The sequence below is a fragment of the Danio rerio genome, chromosome 3 (assembly GCF_049306965.1).
Source record: "Danio rerio strain Tuebingen ecotype United States chromosome 3, GRCz12tu, whole genome shotgun sequence".
Classification (NCBI taxonomy): domain Eukaryota; kingdom Metazoa; phylum Chordata; class Actinopteri; order Cypriniformes; family Danionidae; genus Danio; species Danio rerio.
Genome location: NC_133178.1, coordinates 26,651,593 through 26,671,117, shown reverse-complemented (window position 1 = coordinate 26,671,117; position 19,525 = coordinate 26,651,593). Strand labels below are relative to the sequence as shown.

The window sequence follows — 19,525 nt, the reverse complement described above, 5'->3', positions numbered from 1 at the left end:
CTTTGTATAGTGCTGTTTCACAATAATTATTATTCCAAAGCAGCTTTACTAAAGGTGGATGTTAAGTGAATCTGCTGTTACAATATAATGTGGTTTACCTTTTCAAAAAAGGTGCTATCTATGTACACAATATGTTCAATTAAGTTTATCTGATCATTATAATAATTAAGAACATGATTTGTGTCTGTGCTCCCCTTAAAGTACTTTCAGTTTTTCTTTAAATGTTTCAAAGCAGCTTCACAGTAATAAAAAGTAACATAATCAATTATGAAAATTGGTAAAGTTAAACAACCTAAAATATGCAGCGATGGGAAATTGAGTAAAGCAGGGAACTAATGAATACAGAGACAGTTTTACTAAATCCAGGCCAGGAAATAGAAGGTTCTTTTTTCTTAAAATATGAACCTTTTGCAGTTATTAGCCTCATTTTCTATTTATTTGTAATATTAAATACTTTTTTAGCACTATTTTTTGCCGGATTAGCTATAGTCGATTGGTCATAATGCAACACACTTTTTTGATATACCAAAAACATTTACTAAAGATTTAGTAGAAAAAAAACATGAGAATAATACTTATTTTTCAATTTTTTTTTACATCATATAGGACTATCATTAGAAAAAAAGTATGCTGTTCAAGTTTTAAATTAAAAACCAGCCTAGTGTCATTTGTTATAGTCAAACGCAAACTAGCACTCTCAACTTTCCTCAGTCATGCTGAAGCAACAGCCAAAAGAGAATTTTACTTGGCCTTAAAGCCTTCTTCGAAGATTATTTTCACAATTCATTATTATATAGCAGTAAAAATAGGACAAATGAGCTCATGTATGGGACAAATTCTGGACCATGTAGGCCATGGTCCATGTAGGCTATTGGTCTCCATTAAAACTCAAAACATTCCTCTGTAGATTAATTATTATTATGATTATGATGATGCTATTATTATTATTATTGTTGTTGTTGTTGTTGTAAATAAACTTTAGGCTACAGATTGTCTGAACATATTAGTTACCAAAGATGCGACAGCAAAAAACACTGCCCTTTTTCTCACTGTATAGAAACAATCATCACTGTTCAATGGGAAATATTATTTTATTTGAAAAGGCCCTTTCTTAACAAGCTCACAAATGTACGACTATTAATATGGGCCCCTGATTTTGAAAATAGGTAATAAAGTAAAAAATCTAAATCGTTATAGACAGATTTTACAACATATGATGGAAAATTTATTAAAGAGCAATATGATTAATATACGTTAGGCTTCCCGAACCCCCTGTGGCTACCCAACAAACACACAACGTTGCCTCAACGTAGCGACCTTCCTACAACGTTGTACCAACATTGTAAAAAGGTTGAGGATTCTACGTTGTTGCTAAAGGTTGTCACAACGATGTCATAAGGTTGCCATTTAAACATCATGAGGGTCGCATGCTTTAGGTTGTGCTTAGGTGGCGTGGACGACCACTGTACAACATTTACTGGTCACAGCTGAATCAGTTTAAATTTCAACAAGCCGTCGTCTCATTCATCAACGACCGAGGAGACGTGAGTATTGCTTTATTTCTTCTTGCTAAATAAGATACGTAAATCGTGAATATTCAAACAAACCTACGATTTCGACAACATTATGTTAAATCTCTCGATAAAACATTTCCTGATTATTTACCTACGCCTTGTCTTTAGTCAAATGGACAATAATGTTTTTGAAGTTCAGTTTTCTCCATATCCATCGCGATCAGTTACTTCATCACACGAGCCGACCCACTTTTTACAAAACACACAAAATAACTTTTAAAAACAAAACATCTCTGTGCAGATTGCGTCCCGTTAAAGGAACAGTTCACTCAAAAATGATATGTACTCACGAATTATTTGCCCTGTAAATAATAAGTGATTCCAAACCTTTAAGTTTCTTTATTCTGTTGAACACTAAAGACTGTAAGCATTTGCTTTCATAGTAGGAAAAGACTATGGAATTAAATAGTTACAGTTTTCCAGCTTTATTTAATATATCTTCTTTATTGTTTAGCAGAAAAAAGCTAAATAAGTTTGCAACAAATAAAGGATGAGGCTAAAATGGCAGAATTGTCAGTTTTGGGTGAGCTATCCCTATAAGTTAAAGTATATAAATTAATGTTCATATGCCTAATTAATATAGATAGTAATTAAAAGGTCTGCTAGTCTAAATTTCTATTTTGATTGGTCTTTTGATGTTTTATCTAAAACCCACTCTTTTCTTTACTCAACAGGCTATTTTTACATGGAGGTAATCTTCTATTGATAATTTCTGGATTTTAATTATGCGTAAGTTGCATAAAACTCTATTGTTTAATCACTCACTGTTGTTTTCAAATTACTCGTGTAACTTGTCTTTCAAAATGTTTTCAGCTGTTGAATTCACCTCATATCAGTGTAGCTGTAATTCCTTATCTATGGAAAGAAGAATTGGATGAGGTAAGAAGTATACTACTCTATTTACTGTTAAATGTAGTTATGTTACCTAAAACAGCATGTCCATAATGTGGAAAATAGATCATGCTTATGAAAAATTACTTTATTATTTTGTACAGCTGTTATTGAAATGACACTAAGTTTAACATTCCATTTACAGTGAGCAACGCCACAACTACAGGGCCTGTTCTTTCTCTTCTCATAATTTAAGTAAGTATTCGGAGACTAACTCTGACTTCTGTTAACTAAAACCTGTTTTCACTGTATCTCTAAATTTATTTAATTGTATGTAATTTTGGTATATGATATATTATTAAAACATTAAAATAAAGTAGGCTACATAATTACTCTGGAGATTTTATATGTAATGAAATTACAATAAATGTCTGAAACTTCAATAACTTGTTAGTTATAGTCATTTCCTGTGTAGTGCTGTTGTGTCAAGCTCTGATCTGTCCTCTCTTGTTCACTGCCTATTTTGACTTGTGTCTGCTGCCCAGACAGCACACATACGTTGGGCCGACGTCGGCCGAAGGTCAACACGTCGGCCCCTCTAATTCTAACATCGGTATATGGTCGGCCAAACATACGCATGATCGTTCGGTCGTGTGTTCTATTGTTCCAGCTCAACAAACGTCGGCTCTGCATCGGTTAACGACCAGGGGCCGACGAAGCACTTATATAAGCACTTTATCTCTCATGCCCATGAAAGAATCCGGCAACATATTTGTTTACAAGTAAGTTTTTGCGTGCATAATTAATTAGACAAACGCGCCATGCATCATGTCTACTGCGTCGGTCGGTCCAGCTTTGAATATAGCCTACATTAATGCAGTAAAACTGACCAAAATGCCTACAATACATGATTTCAATTCATTAAAATATAAAAGCTTTATTGTTATGCTTTAATAAAGAAAACGTTGTTTTTTTCTGGTTTTTGCTGTTTGCTTTTTTCATCGTGGCTTTTTCTATTAAATTTTTCCCAGTGTAAAAATCAAGTATGTTCTGCATTTCGGCTGTTTAATTAAAATAAACCCCTTTTTACAGAGTGACATCTTTGTTTTATATATACTTGCATTTATATTTATTGGTTATTTTGACAGTGAATCTGTTGCACAAATAAAGTGTTTGTTTTGTAACAGTTAGTAGGCAATAAAGCTCGTCTTAAAGATAATAGCGTATATAAAACTGCTAAATACATTTTAAATTCAAGATATAAAATACAAGGTTATTATTTAAATTGTCTATGGAGTTGTCATGTTTATAAATGTAATACTGCATGACTTTGATGTGCGCGCGCGCGTCTCATTCCAACACTGGAGCGGAGAGGATGTTGCTATGGGAAACGAAGCTACAACACGACACGACACCACACCTGAAAGACACAACACGACTTCTCTCAAGCTGCCGTTTTGACTATTTTCAGGTAAGTTTAGTCCCTAAAACAAAGCAAATACTACATAAAACTGTTCCTCACACTTTTATTATTGGCAAATGATGAATATTCAGTTGAATAATATGTTATATAAGCGTGGTAAGTCTTCGTAAAAGTCCGTTAGCATATTAGCACTGGTAACGTTAGCGTCGGGGTAATATTACGTTAACTTACTTAATGTTAGCTATTGTTAAACTTGTTTTGGCTTTTATTTATTCTTTATGTGTAGATGAGAGGTTTTGTCAATGTTTTATTGAATGCACTCCATATGTAGTGTAAAATACGCATTGTACTGTAAAGGACCGTGAATCAAAAGTTCAATCGTGTTTTGATATTTCATGGTATCTTAAACAAATGTTAAGTAAAAAAAGTGTTCTGTGGTTTCAGGAGTGAGAGAATAACCCCCTGCTACAGAAAATATAACACAAGATTCCTAAATTTCTGCAGGGAGCTGATCACAGAGATGCAGGAAAGACAGGTAACTTTAAGCAGAGGATTAATTCATATGAATTTCCATTGCACATCATTATGCACACGCTACATGTCTATATATTATGCATCTGTTACTTGTCTTTATTGCAGTTATTTTAAGAAAGTTTTGATATTGAAACGTGGTATTAAATTTCACATCACATGATTCTTCAGAACTTAATAAATATGCAGATTTGCTGCTAATGAAGTAATATTTGTGATTTTCATTTTGTTTAATTTTTTTATGATTAATTGATTTATTAAATCTTAGAAAAAAGTTTACACTAAATTATTTGTCATCACATCTGTTTTTAGCATTGATAGCAATCAGAAATTTTTCTTGAGCAGCAAATCAGCACCATTTGATAATCACCATTATATTAGTTCAACCTCAAGCACTAAATCAACATCTTAAAAAAAGATTTCTGAAAGATCAACTGACACTGAAGACTTGAGTAATGATGCTGAAAATTCAGCTTTACATCATAGCTATGAATTACATGTATATTTACACCGTTCACCCATCCCTTACACCCTAACTCATCCTCAAACAAGTCAATTTAAGCCCTAAATGAATACATTTTGATTTGTACAGGCATGATATGCAACTTGTATTCAGTCGTTTTGTTTTTTCTTTCTTTGCTTTTGTTTTCCACATCAACTGAAAAGGAGGTCTAAGTTTAACCTAAGTGCCGTGTTGCTGATGAACATCTTTATATGTAAGTATATTTTTGACTGACTGCCAGACACTTGTCAAACAGTGATGAGCAAACGAATGGCCGTTCTTTAAAAAAGATCAGGGAGATGCAAGTCTGGAGATTAATATACATTTTAATTCAAAATTGATTTATCTGGAAATATTTCATAATTTGTTGAGATATGTGCCCTTTATGCATTTAGATGTCCATCCATGTTTAAAATACTTTTAAATTTAACAACGGCTGCAAGTTATAAAAACAAACAAACACAAAAATGTTAAAGTAAATTGAGAAAACATTTTCATCAGTTTGACAACATACACAATCTCACAAATAGCATAGAAAAAGTGTATTGATTTACCTGTTAAAAAAAAATTAAGCAAAAAATTAATTAAAACGTAGATCAGCTCCTGACAGACATGTTAACAAATCAGTTTAACTCTTATTAAATTCATTCATTCATTCATTCATTCATTTTCTTTTCTGCGTAGTCCCTTTTTTAATCTGGGGTAACCACAGCGGAATGAACTGTCAACTTATCCAGCATATGTTTTACGCAGTGGATGCCCTTCCAGCTGCAAGCCATCACTGGGAAACAACCATATACGCTTATTCTCACTTATACACTACAGACAATTTAGTCTACCCAATTCACCTGTACACCATGTCTTTGGACTTGTAGGCAAAACCGGAGCACCCAGAGAAAACCCACGCAAACGCAGGGAGAATTTGCAAACTCCACACAGAAATGCCAGCTGATCCAGCCGAGCCTCGAGTCAGCATCCTTGCTGTAAGGCGACAGCACTACCTATTGTGCCACCACGTCACGCTCTTATTAAATTATATTTATATAATGTTGTGTTTCAGTACATGCTATTTTGGGAAGACAAAATATATTCATACGCTCTCAGAAAATTCAATAAGAGAATTAACTGCACAATTACTTGAAATGTGTGGATGGGATTCAATTATTTGTTAACCCAAAGTGAGTTTCTCTTTTTTTGCAGTGTTGGATGCCTGATTGCAGTTCAACTCCAAACTCAGTTGGACCAGCTGATCAGTGTCTTCAGTATTACCACAAGCTTCTGGGCAGATATGTGGACAGCTATGAGCCAAACTTGGGACGTTTGGTTTTTAGGTAATTCCAGTGACAAAGTATTCAGTAAATTGCTTATAATAAAAGATGCTCACTGCTTACCCCCTTATAGTTAAGTTGTTTGCAGTTTCATTGTTGTAAAAATACCATACTTTTTCCTTTTTTTATCAGCAGGTGGAGAGACTGTCTGGGCAGCAGAAACAAGACAACTAATCATAGTTAGGTTGAGATTAGTATTATTAACTTGACTAGTTTGGTTGCAGACTTGTTCAATAATTAACAATTTGTATAAGTTACAAGATCAATGGTCCTGCTATCAATGTTTTTGTAACTTAAATTCAGTACAGTTTAGATACAATCAAATGTCCAAACCATCTCTGAGTGAATGACATCAAGGAAACAGGATCAAAAGATCATTCATTATAGACCGTTTCATAGGTAACAGCACATCCTTTGTGAAAATAAGATATATTTTTGTGCCATCATCACAAGACAAAATACATTTCAACTGATTTCAGTTGGTTATATTTTTCAGGTCCTCCTGATCATTCTGTTCTCCTGGTTGTGAGGATGTGCAGAGGCTGTATTTGTCAGTGTTAAAAGACTTGTGCAGCTGTATGCAGACATACAAGCAGCCGACAAAGAGTTCTGGAGCAGGACAGACAGGTAGTTCACAGTGGCTAGGCTAGAAGTTTATACTTGGGTGGCCAGAAAGTGGCCTCCGCTATTTTGGGGGGTCCATACAAATACACCAGTGTAAGCTATACTATTGCACTGAAAAAATTAAATGAAAGAATTAATTAATCGGTTGAACACAAAATATTTTAAAGAAAGCTTAAGTATCAAGGTGGCAATATACAGTATCTGTTACATTGTAGTACATGAGCTGGAAAATACAGACTCGTAAATGTTTAGTTGTTAAGATTAGTTGAATACTAAATCCTATACTTGAGACCGGCTGCATATACAGCTTTAACTGAACTGAATTTAACTAGAACTACACCAGCATTCCAAGTGCTCTAGACTAGCTTTTTGCACTGGTGCATCTAAAATGTTTGATGGCATTGCATTTAACACTGCAATTTTATATGTTATTTTTTTTTAAATCACAATCCATATAGGCAATATTGACTTGTAAATGATAAACTAAAATCGGGTCAACAACCATTATGGCGATTGTGTGTAGAATTTTGAGGAAATTAATGAATTTAATCCATTTTGAAATAAGACTGAACCATTAAAAATGTGGAAAAAGTGAAGCGCTATCAATACTTTCCGGATGCATTGTATATGGTTTTTAGCGCGTTATCAAAGGCTTAAAAAAATAGTCCAACTTTATCTACAGCAGCAAAAGACCCTCCACATCAAAAGCTACTGGTCAGCTCACGATTAAGCAAAAATCTGAAAAACAAATAGCTTATTATGCCTTCACAAGAAATCAGTGTTTTTGAGTCTAATGAAGATAGTACTATTTTATTAAATTATTATTTAGCCTGGCATGTTTACTGTTACAAAATATTTTAAATGTTTCTTAAAACAAAACATATTGTGTTCAATGGGGAAAAAGTAGCTGTTTTTTACACAGAGATAAAAAAAAAACACATTTCAGAGCAGTAATCACAATACTGTGAACCTATGGTATTTTTATCCAAGATTATACCCTCAGAATCTTATACCTGCCCATTCCTAGCCAGTTACAGTCAGAGTTTTTTTAATTAATTTTTTTTTTCATTTGGCCTATATTCTGTTTTTCTATGTTCTTGGAAATGCTGCTGTGCATGAAAATGTGACGATATATCCAGGTTCTATAGTTAATTCTGAAATAAATCTTAAAATGAAACAATATTTAAAAATGCAATATTTAATGTGTCAGACACTAAATAAACATGTCAATTCATTTATATTAATCTGATTCCTTAACAGGACAGCACGGTGGCGCAGAGGGTAGCACGTTTGCCTCACAGCAAGAAGGTCGCTGCTTCGAGCCTCGGCTGGGTCAGTTGGCGTTTCTGTGTGAAGTTTGCATGCTCTCCCCGTGTTGGCGTGGGTTTCCTCCGGGTGCTCCTGTTTTCCCAAGTCCAAAGACATAGGTGAATTGGGTATGCTAAAATTGACCATAGTGTATAAGTGTGTGTGAATGAGTGTGTATTGGTTGCAGCTGGAAAGGCATCCGCTGCGTAAAACATATGCTGGATAAGTTGGCCTTTCATTCCGCTGTGACGACCCCAGATTATTAAAGGGACTACGCCCAAAAGAAAATGAATGAATGAATCCTTAACAGTTAATATTGGTATAATGAGCAGCAGTTGTCATTTATGTAAATTAACCATTTGAGCGTGCTTAGTTTGGGGTATGTTGTGCCATTAAATTGTCAACAGGTTTTATTTTTTTCCTACATTTTAAATCTGCTTTAGCTTTCTTCTTTCCTATAAACCTGGAAATATAAAATATATATATTTTTGGTTTTTAACTAATTGCTTATTTTATTCCTAGATTGGTGTACGCTGATGGTCTGCTGAGAATTCTGCTGAGTTGAAGGGATCCTCCTGTCAGACAACCTCTCCAAAGTACAATAGGACTAGTAAGTAACATCTTAAACATACACTACTGTTTCATAGCTTTTAGGTTGGTATGGTAAATTCTCTTCTAATAGTGTCAGCTTTATTTAATTAATATAGTCAAGCAGTAATACTGTAAATTTAATACAATGTATATAATTAATAGTGTCACATGATGAAAAAATAGTATTCCAATGTACTGATTCTCTCCTCAAGCTGTTTTTTTTAAATATAAAACATTTTAAATAAACATATTTTTAATATTCTTGATGTATGAAAAGTTTATTTTTAAGAGCATAGTATTTATTTGGAAAAAAAAAGTTTGCTCTTTGATGATTGCTAACAATCAGACATGTTTCTTTAGAACAGAAAGAATTTGTGCAAAAAAGTATTCTCACTGAGCGTTGTCCAACTGTGGTCCAACACGTCATTTAAGTTTTCAAATAAGCCTAAAAGACTTGATTAGCTGCATCAGGTGCATTTAATTAGAGAGTTGAATATATAATTTCTTTATATATCCTCCTCTATAGCCTACATATAATAGAAGTTGTTTGCTGAAAAACCTTTTTGTAGCAGAAATAAAGCTATGATTAGACCCACCCGGATTTTTCGCAGAACTCCGCAGATGTTTAGCCCATCATTAATTCTGTTTATTTACTTGAGTAAACGTGTGTAAATCTATATTTATTCAGTTTTTAAATTAATTTCAGTAATATTATTGACTAATGTGAAAATGTTCATCTGATTTATGTACAATGAGGTTTGTACAGTAATATTTTCTGTCTTACTAGATATGTTATATGAAAAACTTGCTTTATTTACCAAATAACGTGAATCTAATTGGATTTGCATTTTAAACATTAAATAAAACTTAAAAATATATTATTTTTTTATTTTATATATTAAGGTTTTAGTTATGATACTCCCAAAATAATTCCGCAGACTTCCACCAAAATTTTCAGCAGAAATAGCAAAAAACATCTGCAGATTCCTCCTGGCCCTAGTCATGATATATTAAATGTGGTGTACAGTGTGACATTTTAGTTGACAAAACTTAGTTTAATTTGCATGTAATGTGGTATCTGAAGATTAGACATATATTTAGATACACATTTATACTAACACAATGATACTAAAAACCAAAAAAAAAAAAAAAAACATTCATTATAATTTCACAAGGAATTTAACTTTCAAATGGCTTTTCTGAAAATTAGTGCTCAGACACACTCTTTAAGTTTAAATTAAATTACACACTTTAGCTAGGCACTTGCATAACACATACTCCAGTTATATGTCTGTCATGAAACAAATAGTATATATTTGTGGTAATATGAACTGCTGCAATGCTAATCTTTCTCCTTTTGGTTTCTTGCTTTATTTAAGGGTTCCCACTACAAGGATTAGATTTGGCTACTGCAGTCCCGGTTTGGGCCAGCCTCACTTGTGAAGACTAAAGATGAAGACAACATACATGAACAATTTAGAGGATGGCGACACACTTTTTATTCCACCTATATATCACCTTTTATGTGTAAGCAACATTCCACAAGATAAAACAAAACTAAATGACAGGTTATTTCTTTTAATTTTGTCTGTTTTCTTGGAACATTGTACACAATTTACAACCAGTTTTATTTATATATATATATATATATATATATATATATATATATATATATATATATATATATATATATATATATATATATATATATATATATATATATATATATGTCAGAGCAAGAAAATGTTATGTTTTCTTCTGGAGAAAGTCTTATTTCTTTTATTTCGGCTAGAAAAAAAAAACAGTTTTGAATTTTTTTAAAAAACATTTTAAGGTAATTATTATTAGCCCCTTTAAGCAATTTTTTTCTACTGTCTACAGAACAAACCATCGATATACAATAACTTGCCTACTTACCCTAACCTGCCTAGTTAAGCTAATTAACCTAGTTAAGCCTTTAAATGTCACTTTAAGCTGTATAGAAGTGTCTTGAAAATATCTAGTCAAATATTATTTACTCAGTTATTAGAAATTAGTTATTAGTTATTAAAACTATTGTGATTAGAAATGTGGTAAAAAATATATCCTATAAACAGAAATTAAGGGATTATATATATATATATATATATATATATATATATATATATATATATATATATATATGACAAAAACTGTTTTGTGTCGTGCATTAGAGTTTGCTTAAAAAAACTGATTATCTCTGAGAAAGTATTGTTATTTTATATTATTGATGTGTTATTAGTTCAGAGGAGATTGCAAATTGTTGAATGCCATTTATAAAAAAATTGTAAAAAATAAATTGACTACAGTCTTTAATAAGATTTTATCAGACAATTATTTTAATTTGTATGATTTTATTTACTACTGTAAATATTGTTTGCTTGGTATTTATTTTGTGTTTGTGTACTCTTTTATTATTGTAACTCCTTGAAGAAAGTCTTTTGGATACTGAACACATGACTGGTATTATCATGACTGGTATTAAAATTATAGTCTTGGAAACATGCATTTTCTTTAACACTATTTAAGAAATTATAAGCATTATAACATGTGCTTACACAAGTTATTTGTGTTTTTACTATAGTAAACTATAGTCTCCCTTAGTGTACATGTTTTGAAGTACTTGTAAATATTCCTATGGTCTTAATGTAAATGCTGCAATGGACTTTGTATTTAAAATCTTTATTGCACAGTAGTTCAGCCATGGTTATAGTACAACTTGTTGGTTTTGTTTTAAACGTGGTAAAACATGGTTATGTGTGATAAAAGTATGTTAATCTGTCTGTATGTTTGTGAAAATATTAATAAATCTTCAACTGTTATTGAGAGTGGTGTGTCGTGTTTATTATAAATAAGCAGCTGCTGCAGCTAGTGGTCCATAAGTATGAGCAAAACGCCTGAGAACAGCGCCTCCGCGGAGCGGCCGGTATTTCCGGTTGCGTCGTCCTAACATCGGCCGGACAGCGTTTCCGATCATTTGCCGACGTCGCGGCGACATTTTGCCAATTAGCAAACGCTCCCTGAGCGACATCGCGCCGATGGAATTTTGAAAATCGGCACGACGTCGGCCCAACGTATGTGTGCTGTCTGGGTGTGGATCTCTGAAGCTGGATTATCCGTTGAATTTGTTTCTTCCTCTGACTGCTTTCTCCATACCAACAACTACAACTGGTCTTCAGCTGCGCTCCCCGGTCTGCTGTATTCTCCAGTCCAGAGTTTCACTGCCCAGTGTTTGAATTTTAATTTATATATTTATTTATATATTTATATATTTATTTACATTTTAATGACTTCTTGTTTACTTTTCTTGTTTGTTTACCCTTTAGTTTAATGTATGTATGTATGTAGTATATATATATATATATATATATATATATATATATATATATATATATATATATATATATATAAAAGTTTAGATTTTATATATATATATATATATATATATATATATATATATATATATATATATATATATAATCTAAACTTTATTTTATACTGTTTGCTTATAATTAGATACTGTATGTGTACTGTATGTATTAAATGTTGTGAAATATATAATAAAAAGTTTGATTATTAATTTGTGTGGCATTTTTACACTTTAAAGTTTACACATGCAGTTGTTAAATTAAATAGGAAAAATAAATGAACAATATTTCATATTAAGCAATACTGGAAAAGAATTGCTGCTTATCCTGTATTCTAGGCCCAAAAAATATTAATACAAGTAGTAAGAACGCCGCCTCGCGGTTGCTGAATGTCGCACGACAACGTTGCTACAGCCTTCTCACGTCTTACATTTCTACGTTGTGACAATGTAGCGAGCACGTAAGCGGCAACGTTGCCTTTAAAAAAATACAACGTTGTGCGGACATCGCTACAACGTAAATGTGTTTGTTGGGTACGGGGTCGTCAAATCGTTCGTTAAAGCTGATTCATCTACAGAGTTCTGTATTATCATTTTGAACAAAAATAAGTATTACTGAATAACAAACAAATATTTATTAAATAAAAATAAAAAATAATAATATAAACAAAATTACCATATTTTCACATCAGAGTCAAGCGCGTTCTGTTTCGGAACTATTTTCATAGTGACGGTTCCTACACGGTCTGCTCTTAATGTAACACTGCTAGTCTAACCTCTCACAAGCTGCAGTATAACCTTTATATAAGGTAGCTCCGAATATCGCTACGCTCATATTTTAGTACAATTTAATGCACTCGACAACAATATCAAAAGTACGTCTACTCATCCTCATTAACAATATGTTCTTTGTAGATATCTGCTGCTCTTTGCCCCCTGAGCTGATCAGAAAACTGCAAGGTGACGCTATGAAGAAACTGTAAACTTACATGTCAGGATCTAGTGAGTTCATTTAACGTCTTATACGGAATGAATTACTTTCTTAACAACAAATTAAGTAGTATTTCTGTTTATCTTCTCGATTAACTCTGAAGGTTAATAATAAACGACGAGAAAGTGGCTTTCTGAGTTTGTATGGTCACGCCCACTTTAATATTTCTACGTTACTCGGTCAAGAATCCTAAAGCTTTCATTCAAGCCCAAACAAAACTGTTAATCATTGTCCAGACTATTTTGTTCTTGCCTGTATCGTAGTTCTGTCTTAAAATAGTCTATAAAATAGTTTTGTATTTGTGTAGAATGACAGATAATTTAAAAACTATCATTGCACATAGGAATTATTGTTTTTTTAAGCACTTTGAATAAAATTGTCTTGTTTTTCAGAACAGCATCCTTGATAGAGTACCATGCAGGGACGATCATGGACCAGGTCACATTTAGAAGTGACACCGTTCTGTCTGATGTCCATCTGCTGCTACCAAACACTCGCCATCTCATGAAGAGACTCAACGGTGTGGGACAGCCTGGTAAGAAAAGCCTAAGACACATAAGCATCTTATTGGTTATATGCAGAATTAATAGTTAGTGTTTACGGCATGTTTTTTTTTATATATATATATTTTTTTATGTTATTGACCCCTAAATATGATCATACTACTCAACCAAACGACCCCCAACTTGCACCAGAAAGTCACAGTTTGAGCAAGTACTTAGCCTTTGTTGCTGTAATTAAAATGATAGTTCACCCAAAAATAAAAAATTCTGTCATTTACTCTTCCTCCATTTGTTTCAGACATTATTCTGTTTAACCCTTACTAAGATATATTGAAGAATTTTGTAAAGCATCAGCTACTGATGTCTTCCAAACTATATTTTGTTCCTACTGTTAATGTCAATGGTTGCTGGTTTTCATCATTCTTCAGAATATTTTGTCTTGTGTTCATTCATGAATGTTTAATTCAGGCCTGTATTGGCTAATGAATCCAATGGAATTCCCGGTGGGCCGGTCCATTTTTTGGCTGGGGTTTATTTATTTATTTATTTGACCATAGCCTCACTCCTTTTAATCATTATTTTGCCGCAGCTCCACTCTTTTTATATATTTTCTCGCAGCCCCGTGAGTTAAGTGCAGCCTGCAGGTTAACGATGACGTAACTATCACTCGACCCCAAATAGCGGCACCTTAGTGAATATAAGAATTCGAATAATTAATATTAATGAATATTACACCTGTTTGATATAAATCAGATGATTCACTGCATTAATAAATCTGACATAACTTGATCTGAAATCTAAAAAGTAGAGAAAAAGATTCAGATCAGATGGCAGTGCAATATTAATTTTTTATTCCAAATGCAGCAGTGTAACAGCATCTTGTGGTCCAGTGGTCAGCATGTTGCGTTACGGCGTCACTGACCTGAGTTCGAACCTCACCTGGGTAATTTTTTATTTTATTTTTTCATTTTTAGTGTTAAGTCATATAATACTGTTTTTGTTACTTATATAGGTGTACATATTTTATTTTTATTTTTTTGTGTGACCACCGTTACAAAGGACTGGATATCTATAAAGAATTTTGCACAGAATATATATTCAGAAATTGCAGGAAAGGACATTGTGATGTTTTAAAGAATAGTGTTGGAGATTTAGCTACCCTTTAATGTTCTCATATTTATGAAAAAAATGTGAAGTTCTAAAACAGCTGTTTCCTTGAAAAAGATGTGATAGTGTCATTAGAAACTGAATTGGAAATTACGTTATTTTAATATAGTTATTTGTGAACTGAGGTGGGCCGGTCTAAGGCTTGAAACTCCAGGGCTAAAAAAGAATCCCACTCTGGCCCTGGTTTAATTCCACTTGAGTGTTGTTGTTTTTTTTTTGTGAACTTGTATGTTTCCCAACCATTCTTTTATATAGATGCTGCATGTAGATTTCTGTTTCTTAAACAACCATGTCTAAATGCGCCATTTTCTTGGATGACAATGCAAAGATTTAAATTGTGAAAGAATAAGCATATTCACAAATGAATTGGCCACCACTTGACCTGAAACCCATTGGATGTATTTGAAATGCACTGGAGGAAATTTTGCCTCAGAGTCAGACAGCCAAGTTACTTTTTATATCTGTAGAAAATCTGGAAAATGCAATAAACCTTATGATGTTGCACAAGTTTGTTCAAGCAAAGGGTGTAGAATTAGCATGGATAGAGGAGGCGTGTCCCCACCAATATCCACAGATTTTTAAAATATCCCCACCAATAATTGAATCACCTCCAAAATAAAGTAATGCTTTGTTGAAATTTACCAGTGAGGCATACTGTGCAAGACTCAGGTGAGACATGGACATAAGCAGCTACATTGCAAAGAAAAGTGTCAGTCAGTTGAAGTCAACTTCACTTTAAGTCTACCATTATAGTAACCATGGAGATAAGATAAAGTCTGCCCACAGGGTGTCCGTGGGGTTAAATTCTTACATTTAAAAAAAACAAAATTGTAGGCCTTAGAAAGTTTTAAATTCACTGAAATATTGTCTTGTAAGTCTTCAATCCTTTTAAACGGGCCTTAATTTTCTTTTATTTGTGTAAAGCTAAGCTACCCAATCGCTCCAACACGCATCAAATCTCCAACATCTCAATAAAACGTTTAGCAAAACTATATTCATAACTAATTCTATAGCAGACTGTTATAATATAATGCATACATTTAGGTTTTTTTTTAATTTATGTTGGAAAAAAATTTTTATGTTAACAGCTAGAATCTGTTTGTTTTGAAACATTATTAAAAATATTTGCCTAAGAAATAATTAATTAGAATTAGTAATTTTTTTTGATGGAGCAAGTATGTTTTTTTCTGCATGGCCCTCAAATAATTTTGTAGCATTTAGCCCTTTATAATTCTAAAATGTCATTCCTTATGGTCGAAATAGGGCTTAAAGTCTTAAATCTAACTTGGTAAAACCTGCAGAAAGCCAAGCCCAACAAAAATGTATTCTACCCATAAAGACCCAATTTGTAATTTATTAAGACCTAATGACATAATTAATGTTTTTAGTATATTAAGGTTAAGAAAGGTTAATATTATGTATATTAAGGGTAATGAAGACTCAGATAATAGATAAATTTAAAACATTTAGGTCATTTAGGTATTTTATGTACTACAATAAATATAATTTTCATAACGTGCAGTGTACAAATAGATATTCTGTTTAATTTTTTTTTTTTCAATTCTAAAATCATTAGTTTTAATAACTACTATTATATTGTGCATATAAACAGTAATTAGTGATGGATAATTTTTAAAGAGGACTGGACATGAAATGGCCTCTAAAGTGAGAATTACACTAAAAGTCAACAATACTCTTTTTGCTGTTTTACACTTATTATTATTATTAACTTCTGGTCATGATTTAGTTAGTAATTTAGGTTTTAGTATTTTTTTTCTTAGTAATTTTTTAATTAATAATTATAATTTTTATATTTCTCAAACAATGTTTATGAGAGCATTTTTCACGGTATTTCCTATTATATTTTTATAGAAAGCCTAATTCCATTTAGTTTGGCTGAAATAAAACAAATAAAAAATCCAAAAATCGCAATATCAATATTATTAGCCACTTTTTTTTTGTCACAGATTTGTTTATTTTTTATTTGAATCCAGAAAAGAATTTCAATGACTTGCCTTACTAAACTAACTTGCGTAATTAACTAAATTAACCTAGTTAACTTTTTACATTGCACATTAAACTTAATAATAGTATCTTGTAAAATATTATGTAATGTCATTATGGCAAAGACAAAAAAATTGAATTAGAAATGAGTTATAAAAAATTATCTTTAAAAATGTAAACAACTATGTTGAAAAGAGTACTTCATTTGAAAAAACAAATAGGTATAATCAATTTGTCTATATTTTTGGACCATTTCACCTCAAAAAATGAATGCTTATTAATTAGACACATTTTACAATAAGTAAACTATATATATAAATGTATTGAATACAATGAATACAATATTATACATCTGTCGGCAGATGTGGTGGACTATTTGGTAACTAATGAATACTGCATTTGCGCAGTATTCATAAGCTGCATATGTACTGTAGGTGTTTGCTATATGCTATTCTGAAAGTTATTTATTCTATGTTCTTACCTCACTTGACTGTGGCTGTTGGCCTATAACTATATGACACGGCAGTGCTCAGTATTATGTGCTAGAGTTTGTCATAACTGCTTTTAACCTTGCATGTTAGCAGCCTTGATCCCTGTCTGTTTGGTTTGCATGTGTGCTTTAGGTACTTGCGCGTTGACTGTAACCCATTCCCTGCATACACAAGTTTGACCTTTAAAAACGATTAGCCTGTGAATGTAAATTACCAGCAGGCAGTCTTGTCAGGTTTGTTTATAATCACGATACACAACCATAGACTTAACCATAAAAGGCTTTCTTATGTGGTCAAATTGAACAATAAACACAGCAGGTTGTACCGGTGTTATGGCAAAATATTTTTTTCATTAAATTTTGAGTCAATAATGCTCAGCATCACAACATTTATCACAGCCAGCTTTTTGTATGTATGTGTGTGTGTGTGTGTTTGTTTTTCCCCCTCTCGAAGTTTTGAATACTGTACATGATTGTAGGTTGCCTGTTCTGGCCTTTAAACCCCCGACGAGTGCAGTTGCATAGGCTTTGATTCATTATCCTCACCAGAGCAGCTCGGCTCAAATGAATGAGAAATTAAAGCGTACACGACTGATCGCTATTCTTAGAAAAACAAAAGAGGCAGATTTTGAATGTTGTAGATGAGGTGACCTTTTACAACATTAGACTGGGGCGAGCTGACACTGTAAAATTCTGTTATGTTCTTCAGTAAAATGTTCTCACTCTGTTAGACAGGCATCTCCATTTAGAACTTGCTCATAATAGAATGTATATCAGACTAAACGTTATATTAATATTAGTGGTTTATTAATTTAAATTATAGGAAGGCTGATCTATGCATTTTTCTATTAGTCTGTCCTTTAGACCTAAGTTTTAGTGTTTTTAGACTACTTTTATTTCCCAGGGTGAAACAGTGTTTTCCCAGTTATTGGAAACATTATGGCACTTTTGAATGTAGTATATCATTTGATTTGTTGTTTTTTTTATCTCCACTGCCATCAACACAAATATTAGTTGAATGCGGAAAATAATATTCAGTTTTTATTTAAGAAATGTTTATATTGCATACATTTTATCAGCTGTGTTGTCATGACAAATTTAGACTGCGATGTCTAAATTTTTTTCTTTTTGGTCAATCACTGTATTTTTCATAAATAATGGCCGTTATTAATTTTTAAATTGTGTTGAGACATGATCACCATATTAGAATAGTTTCTGAAGGATGATGTGACACTAAAGGCTGAAGTAAAATGCTTTTTGTCATTATAAAAGTAAATAAAAATGGTATTATTATACTATTATTATATTAAAATAAAGACTTCTATAAAACTAATGTAGATCATCATCTTTATCATACATATCATCAAATCTAAATCATAAGCGGGTTATTGTATAACCATGGTTTGTTCTGTAGACTATCGAAAAAAATATAGCTCAGGGGCTAATAATTTTGTCCTTAAAATGGCTTTTAAAAAATTAAAAACTGCTTTTATTATAACCTAAATAAAACAAATAAGACTTTCTCTAGAAGAAAAAATATTATCAGACATATTGTGAAAATGTCCTTGCTCTGTTAGAAATAATTTGAGAAATATTTTAAAAAGAAAAAAAATTCAAAGGGGGGCTAATAATTCTGAAAATGAAGCGTTTTAAAATATTACAATAAAAATATAAAATATTGCATCCACAAATCATTTCAGTGCAAAAAAGCCACTCTTAAATATACCTCTACTTTCACGCTTTTATACATTGTCTGACATGGATTTGCTTCTGTATGTTCAGTCTTTACTTCAAAGTTCAGGATTCTGCGAGATATCGATGGGAAGGACTCGAGTGATGATTTGCCTGTCCGAGAGAGCTCAGATGCATCAGATGTTCCTCGGGATGAAGATGGGGATCTGGATGTGGTGAGAAGGCCCAGAGACACCACCTCTGACAGAGATGCAGTTTGTCCCATTATACTTAGTCAATCTGCAGCCACATCGAGTGATCAGGATGAAGATTCTGACGAGGAAGAGGAGAGTGCCCGTGACATCATTATCATTGGTGAGAGTCACTTTACAGATCAACTCAAGTTTGGGATCGGTGAGATTTAATTTGTCTTATGTTTTTAAAAAAAAGTTTTCAGAATTTTGTGATTTTTCTATGATCATTATTCAGTAGTCATTATTTTAAGCTGATGTGTTGTTGTTCTATCTTAATAAATTGTTATTGGTGCTCATTAACATTAAGTACAATAATTAATTCTTTAACTTTTACTTTTTTATTGTAAA

General features: G+C 32.3%; 1 protein-coding gene across 14 annotated transcripts in view; it reads left to right on the top strand.

Moving 5' to 3' along the window:
- The first annotated feature begins 11,658 nt into the window (after positions 1–11,658).
- Positions 11,659–19,525, top strand: part of mettl22 (methyltransferase 22, Kin17 lysine) — a 34,182-nt gene continuing 26,315 nt past the window's right edge. For 3 of the 14 annotated variants that reach the window (XM_073943645.1, XM_073943641.1, XM_009299457.5), the window contains exons 1-4: positions 12,846–12,906; positions 13,013–13,057; positions 13,481–13,623; positions 19,035–19,298. In XM_073943645.1, coding sequence (XP_073799746.1) covers positions 13,518–13,623; positions 19,035–19,298 — 370 coding nt within the window. In that variant the 5' untranslated portion in view covers positions 12,846–12,906; positions 13,013–13,057; positions 13,481–13,517. Of the gene's footprint in view, positions 11,922–12,845; positions 12,973–13,012; positions 13,100–13,480; positions 13,624–19,034; positions 19,299–19,525 lie in introns of those variants that run through there. The other 11 variants (XM_073943643.1, XM_073943639.1, XM_005163954.6 and 8 more) reach the window with 5 other exon arrangements.